The 17,051-nt window shown below is 48.4% G+C and overlaps 1 protein-coding gene across 1 annotated transcript; it reads left to right on the top strand.

Moving 5' to 3' along the window:
• Positions 1-1,854: 1,854 nt before the first annotated feature.
• UBXN4 (UBX domain protein 4) lies at positions 1,855-15,995 on the top strand. The gene is made up of 13 exons (XM_075284542.1): positions 1,855-2,030; positions 5,722-5,824; positions 5,943-5,971; positions 6,212-6,330; positions 8,285-8,429; positions 8,508-8,598; positions 9,777-9,831; positions 10,228-10,392; positions 12,051-12,178; positions 12,254-12,356; positions 12,816-12,947; positions 13,080-13,291; positions 13,402-15,995. Exons 1-13 carry the CDS (start codon positions 1,949-1,951, stop codon positions 13,535-13,537), a joined length of 1,500 nt encoding a protein of 499 aa, XP_075140643.1. The 5' UTR covers positions 1,855-1,948; the 3' UTR covers positions 13,538-15,995.
• The last annotated feature ends 1,056 nt before the right edge of the window (positions 15,996-17,051 follow it).

Below are 17,051 nucleotides of genomic sequence, written 5' to 3'. Positions count from 1 at the left end.
TTAATGACACCATCAAAATGGCCAATTTAAGGTTTTCTGGCACCAAACTGATTTTTCATACTGATGACTTATCTACAAAATAGATCTTCAGTATATGATCTGTTGTTGTCCGTCACGCAGACCCTGCACAGATCAGCTGGTGCTGGAAGCTGCTAGTGGACGGGCATTGCATGCCACTGCTTCTATGCAAGTAATAGGAGTGGCACAGAGCCCTGTCCACTGTATAGTGTTGGTTCCAGAGAACTGCAGCGCCGCAGATCCTATTGTAGTAACTGGGGCCTCTTGGGATCCATTGCTGTCCATCATTAGACGGACCATCTTTCCTTTCTTCTGGTCTTGTGATGGATCCGAAATATGGAGACAATGCCGTAGATGTGAACTTCATGTAATAACAGTGCACTGCTGTCCTTTATCACTGTCTGTCACCAGGTTTGGGGCCTCTAAAACAAGCAGCATACCCTTATGCTCCTGGGGTTTTGGGCTAAAAACCTGTTGATCCCAGGTCCGATCTGAAAAAATCGAAAGTTTTATTGTGGCGGAGATTAGTCAGGACTTTTTTAGCAGCCTCTGGGCCATATGCAGTTGATGCCTAGGAGAGTGCACGATGTGACAGTGTATGACGATGTACGGGCCCGCCAAGACAATTCCATGAGTCTGTTGAGGGATCGGTGGACTCAGCCCATCGAATGGCATGTTCTAAAAATTTTTCTCAGATCAATCATGTCGACTGTCGTGTCACAACGGTCGTGTGAATAGATTTCATGAGGTTGTGGAAATCGGTTGTGTGAATGATCCCTAAGTCTGTATGTGGACCATGCTCTCCCTGAACATGGAGAAGTGGAGGTTGTGTTAGCTATAACTAGGGATGAGCCGGTCTTGAGATTTCAGGGTTGATTTTAAAATCCGATTTCCGATCAAATCCCGATCGTGAAATTTTCTCGATCCCCGATCGGGATCCAATGTTTCCTGATCCTGATCACTCAACCCTAATTGTATATTATATATACACGGTAGGGTTGAGCCGATCTTGAGATTTCAAAATCCGATTTTCGATCATTTTCCAGCCGATCCCGATCGTGAAATTTTCTCGATCCCCGATCGGGATCCAATGTTTCCTGATCCTGATCGCTCAACCCTAATTGTATATTATATATACACGGTAGGGTTGAGCCGATCTTGAGATTTCAAAATCCGATTTTTGATCATTTTCCAGACGATCCCGATCGTAACATTTTCTCGATCACTGATCGGGATCCGATCTTTCCCGATCCCGATCGCTCATCCCTAGCTATAACCCACAGCTAAGACAACTGTAGTCAAGGTAGCGCCACCTAGTGGATCCACGCCACACCTTATTGCCCTCCATTCTAGATTTAACTCTTTGCTGCCCATTCTTAGATACAAACAGGGGTCAAAGGGCCGAATTAGGGGCACAGCTTGATATGTAAATTGACATACCCCGAAGATTTTGGCCTTATTTTTTTGGTTTTCTCAGGAGTGTCTGGGGAGGGGGGATTGGGGGGATGCAGCACCCCCCCCTCCCCCCCTTTTTGTGCTTTCCAAAGTGTAAGGTGTGTCAGTGCTCATCTCTTATATAAAGTGTCTGGTGTGATTTTATTATACACAGTTGTTGGTCTTTGGGCTCCTGCCCCCTCACTTATGGCCACTACTACATGGACACATAAGACTGATGTCTGCAGGGGAGCCGCAATCTCAGGGCTGCATCTGTTGCCGTGACAACATCATGAGATCTACTAAGAGGAGCCGCAATCACTCCTTCCTGGGCGTGGCCTCGCGCCATCTAACTCCGAGAAGGGCGTGGCTTGCGATCTGCGCGTCGTGCGTGATGACGTTCCTCTCGTCAGAGCTCGTTCTGCGCTTCGTCATCGCTGTATGTCCGGCTGCCAGTGACAGGAGGAAGGCAGGGGAATAACTCCAGGCCGGGGACATGCTCTGGTTCCAGGGATCCATCCCGGAGGCCATAGCCGCGGCCAAGCAGCGGAGCTCGGTGTTTGTCGTGTTTGTGGCGGGTGAGGAGGGCTCGGTGTGCCGGGCTGGGGCAGCAGGACTCTGGACTTGTGTATATGGCTGTGCGGGGAGGGGACAGAGAGCAGGGGGCAGTGACAGGGGGCTGCCAGGTTTAGTATGGAGTGAGAGGTGTGACTGGGCAAGTCAGGAGAGATAACAATGGACCTGGGACAGGGAAGAAAGCAAGATGGCCAGAGGTAGTGCAGAGAGGTGGGGGAGAGCATGGCGGACAGTGCGACCAGAGGTGGGGGAGACCATGGCGGACAGTGCGACCAGAGGTGGGGGAGACCATGGCGGGACAGTGCGACCAGATGTGGGGGAGACCATGGCGGGACAGTGCGACCAGATGTGGGGGAGACCATGGCGGGACAGTGCGACCAGATGTGGGGGAGACCATGGCGGGACAGTGCGACCAGATGTGGGGGAGACCATGGCGGGACAGTGCGACCAGAGGTGGGGGAGACCATGGCGGGACAGTGCGACCAGATGTGGGGGAGACCATGGCGGGACAGTGCGACCAGATGTGGGGGAGACCATGGCGGGACAGTGCGACCAGATGTGGGGGAGACCATGGCGGGACAGTGCGACCAGAGGTGGGGGAGACCATGGCGGGACAGTGCGACCAGAGGTGGGGGAGACCATGGCGGGACAGTGCGACCAGAGGTGGGGGAGACCATGGCGGGACAGTGCGACCAGATGTGGGGGAGACCATGGCGGGACAGTGCGACCAGATGTGGGGGAGACCATGGCGGGACAGTGCGACCAGATGTGGGGGAGACCATGGCGGGACAGTGCGACCAGATGTGGGGGAGACCATGGCGGGACAGTGCGACCAGATGTGGGGGAGACCATGGCGGGACAGTGCGACCAGAGGTGGGGGAGACCATGGCGGGACAGTGCGACCAGAGGTGGGGGAGACCATGGCGGGACAGTGCGACCAGATGTGGGGGAGACCATGGCGGGACAGTGCGACCAGAGGTGGGGGAGACCATGGCGGGACAGTGCGATCAGATGTAGGGGAGACCATGGCGGGACAGTGCGACCGGAGGTGGGGGAGACCATGGAGGGACAGTGCGACCGGATGTGGGGGAGACCATGGCGGGACAGTGCGACCAGATGTGGGGGAGACCATGGAGGGACAGTGCGACCAGATGTGGGGGAGACCATGGCGGGACAGTGCGACCAGATGTGGGGGAGACCATGGCGGGACAGTGCGACCAGATGTGGGGGAGACCATGGCGGGACAGTGCGACCAGATGTGGGGGAGACCATGGCGGGACAGTGCGACCAGATGTGGGGGAGACCATGGCGGGACAGTGCGACCAGAGGTGGGGGAGACCATGGCGGGACAGTGCGACCAGAGGTGGGGGAGACCATGGCGGGACAGTGCGACCAGATGTGGGGGAGACCATGGCGGGACAGTGCGACCAGAGGTGGGGGAGACCATGGCGGGACAGTGCGATCAGATGTAGGGGAGACCATGGCGGGACAGTGCGACCGGAGGTGGGGGAGACCATGGCGGGACAGTGCGACCAGAGGTGGGGGAGACCATGGAGGGACAGTGCGACCAGATGTGGGGGAGACCATGGAGGGACAGTGCGACCAGATGTGGGGGAGACCATGGAGGGACAGTGCGACCAGATGTGGGGGAGACTATGGCGGGACAGTGCGACCAGAGGTGGGGGAGACCATGGAGGGACAGTGCGACCAGATGTGGGGGAGACTATGGAGGGACAGTGCGACCAGATGTGGGGGAGACTATGGCGGGACAGTGCGACCAGAGGTGGGGGAGACCATGGAGGGACAGTGCGACCAGATGTGGGGGAGACCATGGAGGGACAGTGCGACCAGATGTGGGGGAGACTGTGGGGGAGACCATGGCGGGACAGTGCGACCAGAGGTGGGGGAGACCATGGCGGGACAGTGCGATCAGATGTAGGGGAGACCATGGCGGGACAGTGCGACCGGAGGTGGGGGAGACCATGGCGGGACAGTGCGACCGGAGGTGGGGGAGACCATGGCGGGACAGTGCGACCGGAGGTGGGGGAGACCATGGCGGGACAGTGCGACCGGAGGTGGGGGAGAGCATGGCGGGACAGTGCGACCAGATGTGGGGGGAGACCATGGCGGGACAGTGCGACCAGATGTGGAGGAGACCATGGCGGGACAGTGCGATCGGAGGTGGGGGAGACCATGGCGGGACAGTGCGACCGGAGGTGGGGGAGACCATGGCGGGACAGTGCGACCGGAGGTGGGGGAGACCATGGCGGGACAGTGCGACTGGAGGTGGGGGAGACCATGGCGGGACAGTGCGACCGGAGGTGGGGGAGACCATGGCGGGACAGTGCGACCGGAGGTGGGGGAGACCATGGCGGGACAGTGCGACTGGAGGTGGGGGAGACCATGGCGGGACAGTGTGACCGGAGGTGGGGGAGACCATGGCGGGACAGTGCGACCGGAGGTGGGGGAGACCATGGCGGGACAGTGCGACCGGAGGTGGGGGAGACCATGGCGGGACAGTGCGACCGGAGGTGGGGGAGACCGCCAGGACAGTGCGACAATGGAGACTGTCCTTTAAGCTCAGCTGAGTGAACATACAACTTCTAAAGATTTCGGAATCCTCCTTTATATTTGTTGTAATAAACCTTAGTAGTAGTCACCCAACTTTCTCCTTACCAGTAACAATGAGGAAATGTCTGCGTGAGGTTTATAACAAGCCGATGTGGGAATTCCCATGTCGGACATTTGTAGTACATCCTTTGCTCCTCCTACTGTTTAATGTTGGGGGCTGTAATATCTCAGGTGGGAATACTCCTTTAAGTTCTTTGTCTTCTATCCTTAAGCCTGGAGTTGGATGCAATATCAAGTATCTAACGTTTGCACCTTGAGTCTTTAGGTCTTGTCTATGACCAATGGTAAAAGGACTGGGATATTCGACTTTAATTCTGTGATGCCGGGATAGTGAGGTTACGTTGCAAGCATTGAGTGTTTCTGTGTTTGTCTTACTGCACTACATGCAACGTGATGTGTACCCCAAAAATCACAGGCTACCTTCCTGGCATAAAGTCCAGTGTAAAACATGGCTGACTGTGACTCTCATGGGACATGTCTTTTTTGTTGTTGTTGCTGTTTCTATGATGGGTGTTGCAAATCCTTAAAGGGCTGTTCCATGTCTTGTTTTTTTTACCCTATAAGGAGGTTTAAAATATCCAGCACTATGTCCTCACCCTGTCATTTAGCTGGGGATCCAGTGGAGAGTCTCCTGTTGAGTCCCGGTTGATCTTGACCTTTGTTCTGTACCTGATCAGTCGCTCGGCTACTGATGTCTGACGTGCAACGTGCGAAGACAGAAGGTAAACAAAGATCGTGGACCTGGACAGAGACTCTGCTGCATTCCTGGTAGAGCGGACAGGTGAGTATGTAGTGTTTCTTATTTTAAATTCACTATGGGGCACAAAACGAACTGGAACAACCCTTTAAAAGGAAGGATGTCACATGTTACCTAGTCCCCTCTCTGCACAGGTCACAGAGCAGGCCTAGAAAACGTTCCCATACAAGTCTATAGGATCTGCTGCAGACTATTGCGTCTATGGTCCATCTCCAGGAGACAGGAAATCACAGACTTTTGGGGTTTTTAGTGCAAATGATGGGGGGGGGGTATGTGGACGCCGCTGACATATTCTATTGTTTCAGGGGACGATGAACAGTCCACTCAGATGGCAGAGAGCTGGGGCAATGAGGATGTGGTGCGGGCAGCCGCCGAGGGCTTTGTGGCTATTAAGATTGACAGTAAGAGGTTTGTTAGACCATCACTTAATCTTCTGTCATCCTTGTTCACACTCATCAATCTGTACTTTAGAATACAGTTACAGATAAACATTTTCCTAATTTTAACACTCCTTCTTTCCTTACAGCGAAACCTGCCTCCAGTTTTCTCAGATCTGTATCCTTTATCTGAATCCCCCAATGTTATCCGTCTGTGCGCATGAGGCCTTATCATACTTAATTCCTGCACTGTGAACATCTACAGTATTGTCATTTAAAGGGCTACATCTTTATTTTTTTAATCTTACCCCTTTAAGAATCTAGACATGAATGTTGCTTGTAGCTGGGCTTCTTCTGATGAGTAATGACTTAGCATTTCACAGATCTCGCTCATTGCTCCTTCACAAGTGTCTCTCAGATCCTGTGGTTTGCATCCCGTCCAGCTTTTTCATCGGAGAGAACGGAATTCCACTGGAAGTCATTGCCGGCAGCATATCGGCCGAGGAATTAATAGCAAAGATAACCAAAGTGAAGCAGGTGCGGAGCGCCATCTCCAGCTGCCCGACATGTTTGATGTGTAGAAGAGCCAGGAGACTGTGCCAAGCCACAGAACCTTCATATTCTGATTCACAATACCACTGATGTTTACTTAGAGGTTCCTTTCTCGCTGCCTCAGTTGCTTTTTAACCTCTTTCTAGAACAGATGGTCCTTTAGAAGTGTGTAGGAGTCTGCAGAGAGCACGCCATGACAGGGACTTGCTAATATTACATACAATTTCACATATCATTGCATTTACTTAAAGGGATTCTACCATTAAAACATTTTTTTTTTTGTGGATAAGACGTCGGAATAGTCTTTAGAAAGGCTATGCGTCTCTTACCTTAAGACGTGGTCTCCGCCGCACAGTTCCTTAGAAATACCGGTTTTTACCGGTATGCAAATGAGTTCTCCCACAGCAATGGGGGCGTTCCCACCGCTGCCAGAGAAGTGTCTCCAAGCGCCGCCTCCTTCTTCGTCCGCCGCGTCATGTTCAATGTCTTCCGGCGCAGGCTCGTAACTTCGAGCAGAGCAGACTGCGCAGGCGCACAGGTCATGGGAAAATGGCCGCTTGCACAGTACTGTTAGTGGCCATTTTCCCGTGGCCTGTGCAGTCTGCTCTGCTCTGCTAATTTACGAGCCTGCATCGGAAGAAGGCATTGAACATGACGCGGCAGACAAAGAAGGAGACACTTCTCTGGCAGCTGTGGGGACGCCCTCATTGCTGTTTGAGCACTGGAGCCCGCCCCCATCGCTGCATACCGGTAAAAACCGGTATTTCTAAGGAACGGCACGGCGGAGCCCATGTCTAAAGGTAAGAGACGAATAACCTTTCTAAAGGCTATTCTGACGTCTTATCCACAAAAAAAAAAGTTTTAATGGTAGAATCCCTTTAAGCGCTTGCCTACCACCTCTATATGTTGCACTTCATGATCCTCAGTGTCATGTTATTTGGCAGCTGAATTGCAGAGTACCAACGCTGCTCTGATCTGTACAATATGGCGGTGGTCACAGGGAAGATAGTCAGGTGCAGGGGTTGTCTGGCCCCAAATCTAATTTTCATACAGATGACCCATCCTGTGGTTAGGTTATCAGTAGGAAAATTTGATTTAGGCCTGGAAAACCCCTTTAAGAGGAGTGTGCCAGATGATTTATAACGACTAAGCTGATTGCCAGAACAGGTTGTCTCGGATAAACCTTACACCTTCTGTCTAATCACCTAGATACTGCACTCTCTATTGGCTAGGGCATTTAAGGGGTTAAAGGGAATCTTTCAGATGGGTTATAACCGTGCCAGTTTTAGCTCACAACTCCCTGTCGTGTCCAAAGGCTACTGGGGGGTCTCGCAACTCTTTAAATAATGTTAGTGAATGAAGTCGCATTGCAATATATATATATATATATATATATACTGTGTGTATGTATATATATACTGTGTGTATGTATATATATATATATATATATATATATATATATACTGTGTATATATTTGATTGGTCTTTTTTAACTAGTCACCATTGAGGCACCCTAGGGGTCACAATATGACAGTACCCCCTCTCTCGCATGTATACCCTGTCCAGCACTATCCCCTTGGTCTTGATTGATGACATCACCATTTTGTGTCATCACTAAGCTTGAGCCCGGGTTCAGGACACTTTCCACTTAATTTACATACATCTTTGATTTCTCTGCACTCCTAAGTCTGTCTTGGCCACACAGGTATGTATGGACATGTCTTAAGTCCTCTCTCCAAATCAGACTCCCTTTAACTCCTTAGATGCCACAGATGACTGCAGAGGCTAGGTGGTTAGACCAAGGGATTTGGGTGCTGATGGGTTGCACTTCTGTCATGAATATATGAATATTGGCATGAGCTAATACGTTGCTGGCAGCAGAGCTGGTTGTCATTGTTTGGTTTTCTTGCGGATACTGATGTTTCAATCCATCTACTAGATGAACACAGAGAAGAACGACCAGTTACCAGCAGACACCAACTTAGCCAGTAATTCTCCAGTGACCTCGTGTCCTGTATCCGAGAGCCCATCATTAGAATCACCCCCTGTAGAAACCTCGTCCACATCCCCAGAGACCACCCCAGGTAAGACCCTTAGTACATTGCCCTGCCATGATGCTCAATGTGTTCACTGTAAGTAAATCTCTAATACGTCTCTCCCAGCACAAAGCGACTATTCCCCCACAGATGAGACAAAGGAGGGAGTCGAAGAGGCCGGTGAAACACCTACTGACATGGAAGATAAAATGGAGAGGTTGGCTTTATTTTTAAAGGGTTTCTGTTTTGTATTCTACATTGCAGTTTTCTTATTTGAATGTCTTTTATGTAAAGGCTAAAGATATGAAAAATTACATGAGGGTATTGATTAAGACTGGTGTTCTGTATGCCGTTCTTAATCATGTCCCCTGACTGCCCAAATTATTAAACGGCTCCGATCTCTTAAAGGGGTTTCCAGGATCTAGCAAAGTTGGATACTGATGACCTATCCTCAGAAGAGGTCACTAGTATCAGATGAGTTAGGGTCGGACACCTGGACAAGCCTATCAGCTATTATACCAGGTATACGGCCGGAACTAGCTCTGCTCCTGTTCAAGTAAAGAGCTCCAGTTCCTGGTACACCACGGCTACACTATATGGAGCTCCGTACACCGTATACAACTCCCTGTCTGTGTAATGTAGTGCACCAGGAACTGCAACTCTGTTCCCATTCACTTTAAGAAGAGCAGAGCTGGTTCCGGTTATATACACAGTCTACTGCTTTCCAAGGGTCAAACAGCTGATCAGCACAGGGTCTGGGTGTTGGATTTTGCTAGGCCCTGGAAACCCCTTTAATAATTCAGTTGTACACCCGTGCACCAGGATTAAATATGTGCCAGGTTTATATTGTCAGCTGCCCAAATGAGATGGAAACCAATTCGGCTCCGAACCCTCCCTCGCAGCACCAGGGGGGACACAATAAAGAATGATGTCATAGATATTTATATGCCACAAGTGCTGCAGATTACTGTAAAACCTTTCCAGACTGAATATGAACATGATTCATGGGAGACTTCTATCAAGGGTGCAGAAATACAAGCCAAAGCAAATGATAGCATGTATATATAAATCTGGCCCCTAGAGGGCAAACTAATTGCACGTTGGCAATTTACCGTCAGATGCTTTGGGATTTTAGCCTTGCATAGATGGGTAGAGGTGAGCGGTGCAGGCAGGGGGGAGTCTTTACAGTATTACAGTATACCATATTTCTCTGTGCAGCCCCCTGTAGACTCGTTTTGATAGTATATATTATATTGTAGAGGATAGATTGGTCCTTTTAGGCTGCGGTTCAATGGTATTGGTTCCTGTTTTTTCTTTTTATTATTGCTGCGTTGCCGGCAGTCGTGATACCAACGGGTGTGAATTGACTGAACCTGTGTTATGTCTTTACTGTAGAGTTATGGCCAAACTGGAAAAGAAGCAGGAGCAGAAGAAGAAGGACGAACAAGAGGTAAGTAGCGGATACCCGGCCTCTGTTCTGCGTCGTCCTGGTTTGGACAATTCTTAGTTCCCCTCTTACCCAGTCGTACATACAGTGTATTTCAGTCCCCATAGTATGGCTGAAACAACCGGCATTGACTGAACGGGACTTTGATCACCGTGTGGCATTCTCAGTTCAGTTTAGTATAAGAAGGTCAGATGCTTGTATTACTTTAAATATTCCTGTAAGACATCTTTAAGGGCATGTCTTGGCTTTTTATGTCTTATTAGATTTCAAGGTAAAACGTGTGTTATATAATGCCAGTTCTGTGACATTAAAACTATCATTCATGTCCTTAGCCTTGCTGAGTGCCTGGATTACTGCGGAACAATGAAATGACCTTTTCTCCATTTGTGTCTTCTGAAGAAAGAGATCAAGAGAGAAATTGAGAGGAGGAAAGTGGGAAAAGACATGTTGGAGTATAAAAGGAAGCAGGAAGATGAACAGGCCAGACGGGCGCTGGAGGAGAGGAACCGGGAGAAGGCTGAGGACAGAGCTGCCAGAGAACGGATTAGACAGCAGATCGCACAGGTGAGCTGGATAGACTCCAACGCTGCACTCTGCAGGACTGATCCTGTGCTACAGCCTGTAGTAGGGTAAGTTTACACAGGGTTTTTTGGATCGGAACCTGAGGCGGAGGACACCTCAAGTTCCGATCCAGAAACCGGGTAGCCACGACTGAAAGCCGGTGCACTGCACTGACATCCAGCCTTGCACTCCGCTCTGGATTAGGCCCAATGAATTGGCCTAGTCCGGAGGAGGCGAGGCAACTCGGCCTGAAGAATGAGCATCTCGCTTCTTTTTTCTGGGAGCTGGAAGAAACTGCTCCCGGAAAAAAGACCTGAGCGGCTCCCATTGATTTCAATGGGAGCCGTCTTTTTGGTCAGGATTTTGAGGCAAATACTGCCTCAAAATCCTGACCAAAAAACTCTGTGTGAACTTACCCTTATACTCCAGAGCTGCACTCACTATTCTGCTGGTACAGTCACTGTGTACATACATTACATTACTTATCCTGTATTATACTCCAGAGCTGCGTTCACTATTCTGCTGGTGCAGTCACTGTGTACATACATTACATTACTTATCCTGTATTATACTCCAGAGCTGCACTCACTATTCTGCTGGTGCAGTCACTGTGTACATACATTACATTACTTATCCTGTATTATACTCCAGAGCTGCGCTCACTATTCTGCTGGTGCAGTCACTGTGTATATACATTACATTACTTATCCTGTATTATACTCCAGAGCTGCGCTCACTATTCTGCTGGTACAGTCACTGTGTACATACATTACATTACTTATCCTGTATTATACTCCAGAGCTGCGCTCACTATTCTGCTGGTGCAGTCACTGTGTATATACATTACATTACTTATCCTGTATTATACTCCAGAGCTGCGCTCACTATTCTGCTGGTGCGGTCACTGTGTGCATACATTACATTACTTATCCTGTATTATACTCCAGAGCTGCGCTCACTATTCTGCTGGTACGGTCACTGTGTACATACATTACATTACTTATCCTGTATTATACTCCAGAGCTGCGCTCACTATTCTGCTGGTACGGTCACTGTGTACATACATTACATTACTTATCCTGTATTATACTCCAGAGCTGCGCTCACTATTCTGCTGGTACAATCACTGTGTACGTACATTACATTACTTATCCTGTATTATACTCCAGAGCTGCACTCACTATTCTGCTGGTGCAGTCACTGTGTACATACATTACATTACTTATCCTGTATTATACTACAGAGCTGCGCTCACTATTCTGCTGGTACAATCACTGTGTACATACATTACATTACTTATCCTGTATTATACTCCAGAGCTGCACTCACTATTCTGCTGGTACGGTCACTGTGTACATACATTACATTACTTATCCTGTATTATACTCCAGAGCTGCGCTCACTATTCTGCTGGTACAATCACTGTGTACGTACATGTGAGTTTCACTACATACAATATAATTTATGCCAGCCTACTGGTCCAAATGAACGCCTTGCATAGATTTCAACACCATGACCTGGCAGAGGATTTGCCTAATTTCTGAATAGACTGGTCTTCATACATATCCCCCACTGTGTACATACCTGACGTTATTTGGATTTTGATGACTTGTTCTAAGGTCTATTTCTTTAATTCCCTTTTAATTGTCCTTGTTTTCCAGGATCGCGCTGATCGAGCTGCCAAATTTGCAAAGTCTAAAGAAGAGCAAGAGGCCATAAGGGCAGCTGAACTGCAGGCGCGACAGGCAGAGATGGAAGCCAGAAAGGAAGCTGCACAGAGAGAGCGAAGGTAAGTGCTATATCCTAGTCTTTACTGTCTGCTGTCCCATGCCTGTATATGACATAGTGCTGTCGTCCTCTATAGGACTGTAGCAAGGATACAGTTCCGACTTCCTGATGGCTCATCCTTCACTAACCAGTTCCCATCAGAAGCCCCTCTGGAGGACGCCCGGCGGTTCGCTGCACAGGTCAGTTTGGTATAGATTATTAGCAGACGGGTGGCAATAAAAGCGGGTTACTAATCCCCCTGTCCATAAGAACCTGTGCGTGGTCTAGTGCCTCAAATCACCCTGACAGGTTCCCTTTACGGATAAAAAAAACTTTTCAGAAATCGGGACTTATAGCAATGACCAATCCTATATGACCCTATAGTCCAAGTCCTGAGTTTTCCATTATTGCCTCCATCTAGTGCAGTGTCAATGTGAATAGGTCAGAAAGGTTTGGCGCCTGCATTTGTTTGCCTAGGTGATCGCTGCCGATTCTCTTCATCCCCTCTGTGGACCGATCACTGATCGTGACACGTGTTACACGTGGATTTCCTGTTAATGAGCAGATAGTTATGGACAAGGTCACGGAAATAATTAAAAGAGAGGTTAAATGTCAGCGAATGGATGAGCGCTAATAAGATGCTTTTATTATTCCTACAGACAGTCGGAAACGCCTATGGAAACTTCTCCTTAGCAACTATGTTTCCTCGAAGAGAATTTACCAAAGAGGATTATGGGAAATCTTTATTGTCTCTGGAACTTGCACCCAGTGCCTCAATAGTCCTCTTGCCGGTAGGTCTGTTTCTATAGGTTGAATTCACATTTTTGTCGAAATTTATACACCTGCCGTGGAAATTTCTGCAATAAATCTGCAGTTTGTGATTTTGGATTGTATTGATTCCTTTGCCTTTGCTCTCTTGACAGGCTGGAAGGCCGGCGCGAGCCGTAGTGCAGTCTTCAGATGGAGGGGTCTGGGGTTTATTGGGCACTTTGTTATATCCCCTCCTTGCGGTCTGGAGGTTTCTGAGCAGTTTCTTATTCAGTAGCCCACCCCCAACACAGCACAACGACAGGGCAGGTTATACGCAGCCCGAAAGTACGAGCACCTCGGCAGCCAGTAGTTCAGAGCCAAAGAGGTAAGTGTGGTGTCATGGGCAAAACGTCGGCCCATGTCAAAGGCCCTTCACACACAAAATGCTGCGTTTCCTGATCTTACTGACACTTTCTGACTTTCCATCTCCTTCAGAGAAGCCGTTCGGAAAAGGGTACTTGAAAAACGGACAGACGAGTTTAAGAAAGAAGGAAAAATTTACAGGCTAAGGACGCAAGACGACGAGGATGAAAACAATACCTGGAACGGGAACTCTACCCAGCAGATGTAGACGGAGAGGATTGACGGATGTTTGTTTAGGGTTTGATTGGTTTGAGCCACTTTGCTGCGGTTTGGGGGGGGAGGGTTTCTGTATTTTAATCACTATCACACGGCTTAGCTCAATGCATGAAATTAGGATCCTCTAACTCATCTCTGATTACTTTGACAGACGCTGCACTCGATAGAATACGCTTGTTTAACAAGTATGAGTTTAGGATTTGTTTTCTTTTTTGTTTTGTTTTTTATCTGGTGCAGAATTCTGCAAAAAAATAAAAACTTCTGCTGCTTAGAGGGTGTGGACACCTTTAGGAACATTTTTGATATTATTGCATTGTACTTGAGGATTTTATTTTAAAAAATTCTCACCTATTTTTCCTCTGCAGTCTGAACCCTGTCTCATACAATGCCGGCTGCTCTGTCCTGTGCTGAAGTCCAACCGGGTATCTGCATTGTGGCTCGTCTTGTCGCCCTTGTCTGCTTTACTGAATGCTCACAAACTCTAATTTATGCCGAATTGTTATCGGGGCTACAGGGCGAGCGGTCAGAATCCTCTCTCAATTGATTCTTCTCTGTACAGGACAGATCCGCCTGCACTGTATGACAGAAAAAGCAACGCAGAAATGAGAAGAAATAGAAATCCAGTCTAAAATGGATACAGGGCAATAGTAATATAATAGTCCTGAATGTGTCCATCACCTTTAAAGGGATTCTACCATTAAAATCACATTTTTTTTGTAGATCACACGTAGGAATAGCCTTAAGAAAGGCTATTCTTCTCCTACCTTTAGATGTCTTCTCCGGGCCGCTGTTCGGTAGAAATCTCGGTTTTCATATGTATGCAAATGAGTTCTCTCCCAGCACTGGGGGCGGTCCTCAGCGCTCAAACAGCACTGGGGGCGTCTCCAATGCTGCCAGAGAACTCTCCAGTGCCGCCTCCATCTTCTCCAGGAACGGCCTCTCTGCGTGTCTTCTTCTGGAGCTGGGTTCAAACTTCTGCTTACACAGTAAGTGGCCATTTTCTGGTGGCCAGAGAGGTCGTTCCTGAAGAAGATGGAGGCAGCGCTGGAGTTCTCTCACAGGATTGGGGACGCCCCCAGTGCTGCATGAGAACTCATTTACATACCGACGAAAGCTGGGATTTCTACGGAACAGCGGCGCGGAGAAGACATCTAAAGGTAGGAGAAGAATAGGCTTTCTTAAGACTATTCCAACGTGTGAACAAGAAAACAAAATGTGGTTTTAATGGTAGAATCCCTTTAAAGATGACCTGACAGCTGTCCTGACATATCCGCTTTAGTAAATTCTTGCATTTCCCGTGCAATATACATTTTGGCCATGCCCCTGTCGTTATGAGTATATTGACACCTGGGCATGTCCATTCACACGGAGTTTTTTGGCGCTGATTTTGACGCTGAATCCACGTCACAATCCATGTAGAAAACAAAGCCTCCCATTGACTTCCATGGGTTCCTTTTTGTTTTCAGGCAGGTTATACAGTGTGTAGGAACATGCCCTTTAACATGACAGTGTGCATGTGCCCAATTGTGGTAAAATGGCGTGGACTGCACATGTAGGACCTCCCCCATGTGTTCCCATTCCTCCATGGACTTCATCTAGTGAGCCCGGGCCACAAAACAGACCTAACCTGAGTTTTCTCCTGGGTTCTGTCTTGTGTGTGTGTGTGTGGGGCCATAGAGCTGAATGGATCCGTGTGGTAGCCACGAAACACCCAACGAGTCCATACAGCCTTAAGGAATGGTAATGGCCAGGAGGAACAGTAAAGGAACAACACAATGAAGATTTCTTTACAAAATCGCTCCAGAATTATTTCACGGGGGACAAGTATTTGTTAAACCTGACATAGCGAGAGAGCTGACAGATCCTCTTCAATGCCTTTTAAAGGGATAGTCCTGGGAGTAGGTCGGCAAATTTAACTGGGGACTTCGCATCTATAAAGATCTATTTGGGTCACATTAGACTTTATTAAAAAATTCTACCACTTGTATACAGTCAGTATGCCTGCCATGTTGTCTAAAGCCATTGGATGACGCAGTCATGTGACTTACTGAGAGATGGCTGCCATTCCTAGCCCGTGACCGATGACTCCGTATAGGTAATATTACTGTCCCCAGTTTAATAATTCCTGTTTCCAGGCCGCCCCCCCTAACATCTCGGAAGCCCCTCATCTAGAACTTAATTTATATTGACGGACACTACTTTCTTTCTTTAAGACCACAGCCGCTTCTTCTATCTTTCCATCAGAAATTTCCAGATGTTGCCAATAAAGGTTTTTCAGTCGTTTCTTTCCACCCCCTTTTTATTTTATTTCATTTGGAAGTGATAAAACTGTGTTGAGAGGATTTCAGGACTTTATTTCAATCTCTGGAGCCGTAACGTGCAGAGCAAATATTGATTTATATATATTTGTAACATGTCACTTCTATATAAACATTAGTAATATAAGAACATTCACTGACTCGTTTTTCCTGTGTTTTTTGGAAAGTTTACACCCCACGCACCTCCGCAATGGCCCCAGGTTCAGGAAACAACTAGAAGGCAAATGTTCTGGTATTGTTTGGCAATGGCACGACCATAGTCAGTCTCTTCGTGTATACGATCCCATTATAAATCAGTGGCGTCCTTCAACAACCTTGGGGCCTGTTCACATGACTGAATCTGCTCCAAAATCAGCAGCAGATTCCATCCTTGGGTCTTGGGTTCAAATCCAGCTAAAGGCAACCACTGCATGGAGTTTGTATGTTCTCCCCATGTTTGTGTGGATATGTAGGGGTCGTCCATGGTATCCAAGGCTCATTGATGCTTTGTGATCCCATCTGGTCACATCCCAGAGCTGAAAAACTTGATTCTTATCTTCAGATGTCTTATGGAGTCCTTGTCTCCATGGGTCAGAGCTATCGAGTCAGTATAAAGGGATTTTAGGCATTTAGTGGATTTAAAGGGTTCCTATCATTAAAACTCAATTTTTTGTCCCTAACACGCAGGAATAGCCTTAAGAGAGGCTATTCTCCTACCTTTTAGATGTCTTCTCTGCGACGTCGTTCAGTAGAAATCCTGGTTTTCTTCAGTATGCAAGTGAGTTCTCTTGCAGCACTGGGGGCGGGCCCCAGCGCTCAAACAGCACTGGAGGTGCCCCCAATGCTGCGGTAAAACTCTCCAGCTCCATCTTCTTCAGGAACAGCCTCTCTGTGCGTCTTCTTCCGGGTGTTGGCTTCAAACTTCTGACTGCGCATGCCTGCTGGCCACAAGAAAATGGCCGCTTACACAGTATTGTAAGCGGCCAATTTCTTGTGGCCGGTAGGCATGCGCAGTCAGTTACCCGAAGCCTAGAAGTTTGAAGACGCGAAGAAAACCCTTTCCTGAAGAAGATGGAGGCGGTGCCGGAGAGTTCTTCTGCAGCATTGGGGACGCCTCCAGTGCTGTTTGAGTGTTGGGGCCTGCCCCCAGTGCTGCGAGAGAACTCATTTGCATACCAACGAAAACCAGGATTTCTACCGAACGGTGGC

This window comes from Leptodactylus fuscus, chromosome 8, assembly GCF_031893055.1.
Source record: "Leptodactylus fuscus isolate aLepFus1 chromosome 8, aLepFus1.hap2, whole genome shotgun sequence".
NCBI lineage: Eukaryota > Metazoa > Chordata > Amphibia > Anura > Leptodactylidae > Leptodactylus > Leptodactylus fuscus.
Note: the sequence above shows the minus strand (reverse complement) of the source record. Positions and strands in the feature narration are given on the sequence as shown.

Bases quoted from the DNA above. Each gene is read 5' to 3' on its own strand.
- UBXN4 (XM_075284542.1), top strand. From the start codon at position 1,949: ATGCTCTGGTTCCAGGGATCCATCCCGGAGGCCATAGCCGCGGCCAAG. The intron at 12,357-12,815 runs GTCAGTTTGGTA...TTATTCCTACAG, and splicing joins CCCGGCGGTTCGCTGCACAG to ACAGTCGGAAACGCCTATGG. The intron at 12,948-13,079 runs GTAGGTCTGTTT...CTCTCTTGACAG, and splicing joins CCTCAATAGTCCTCTTGCCG to GCTGGAAGGCCGGCGCGAGC.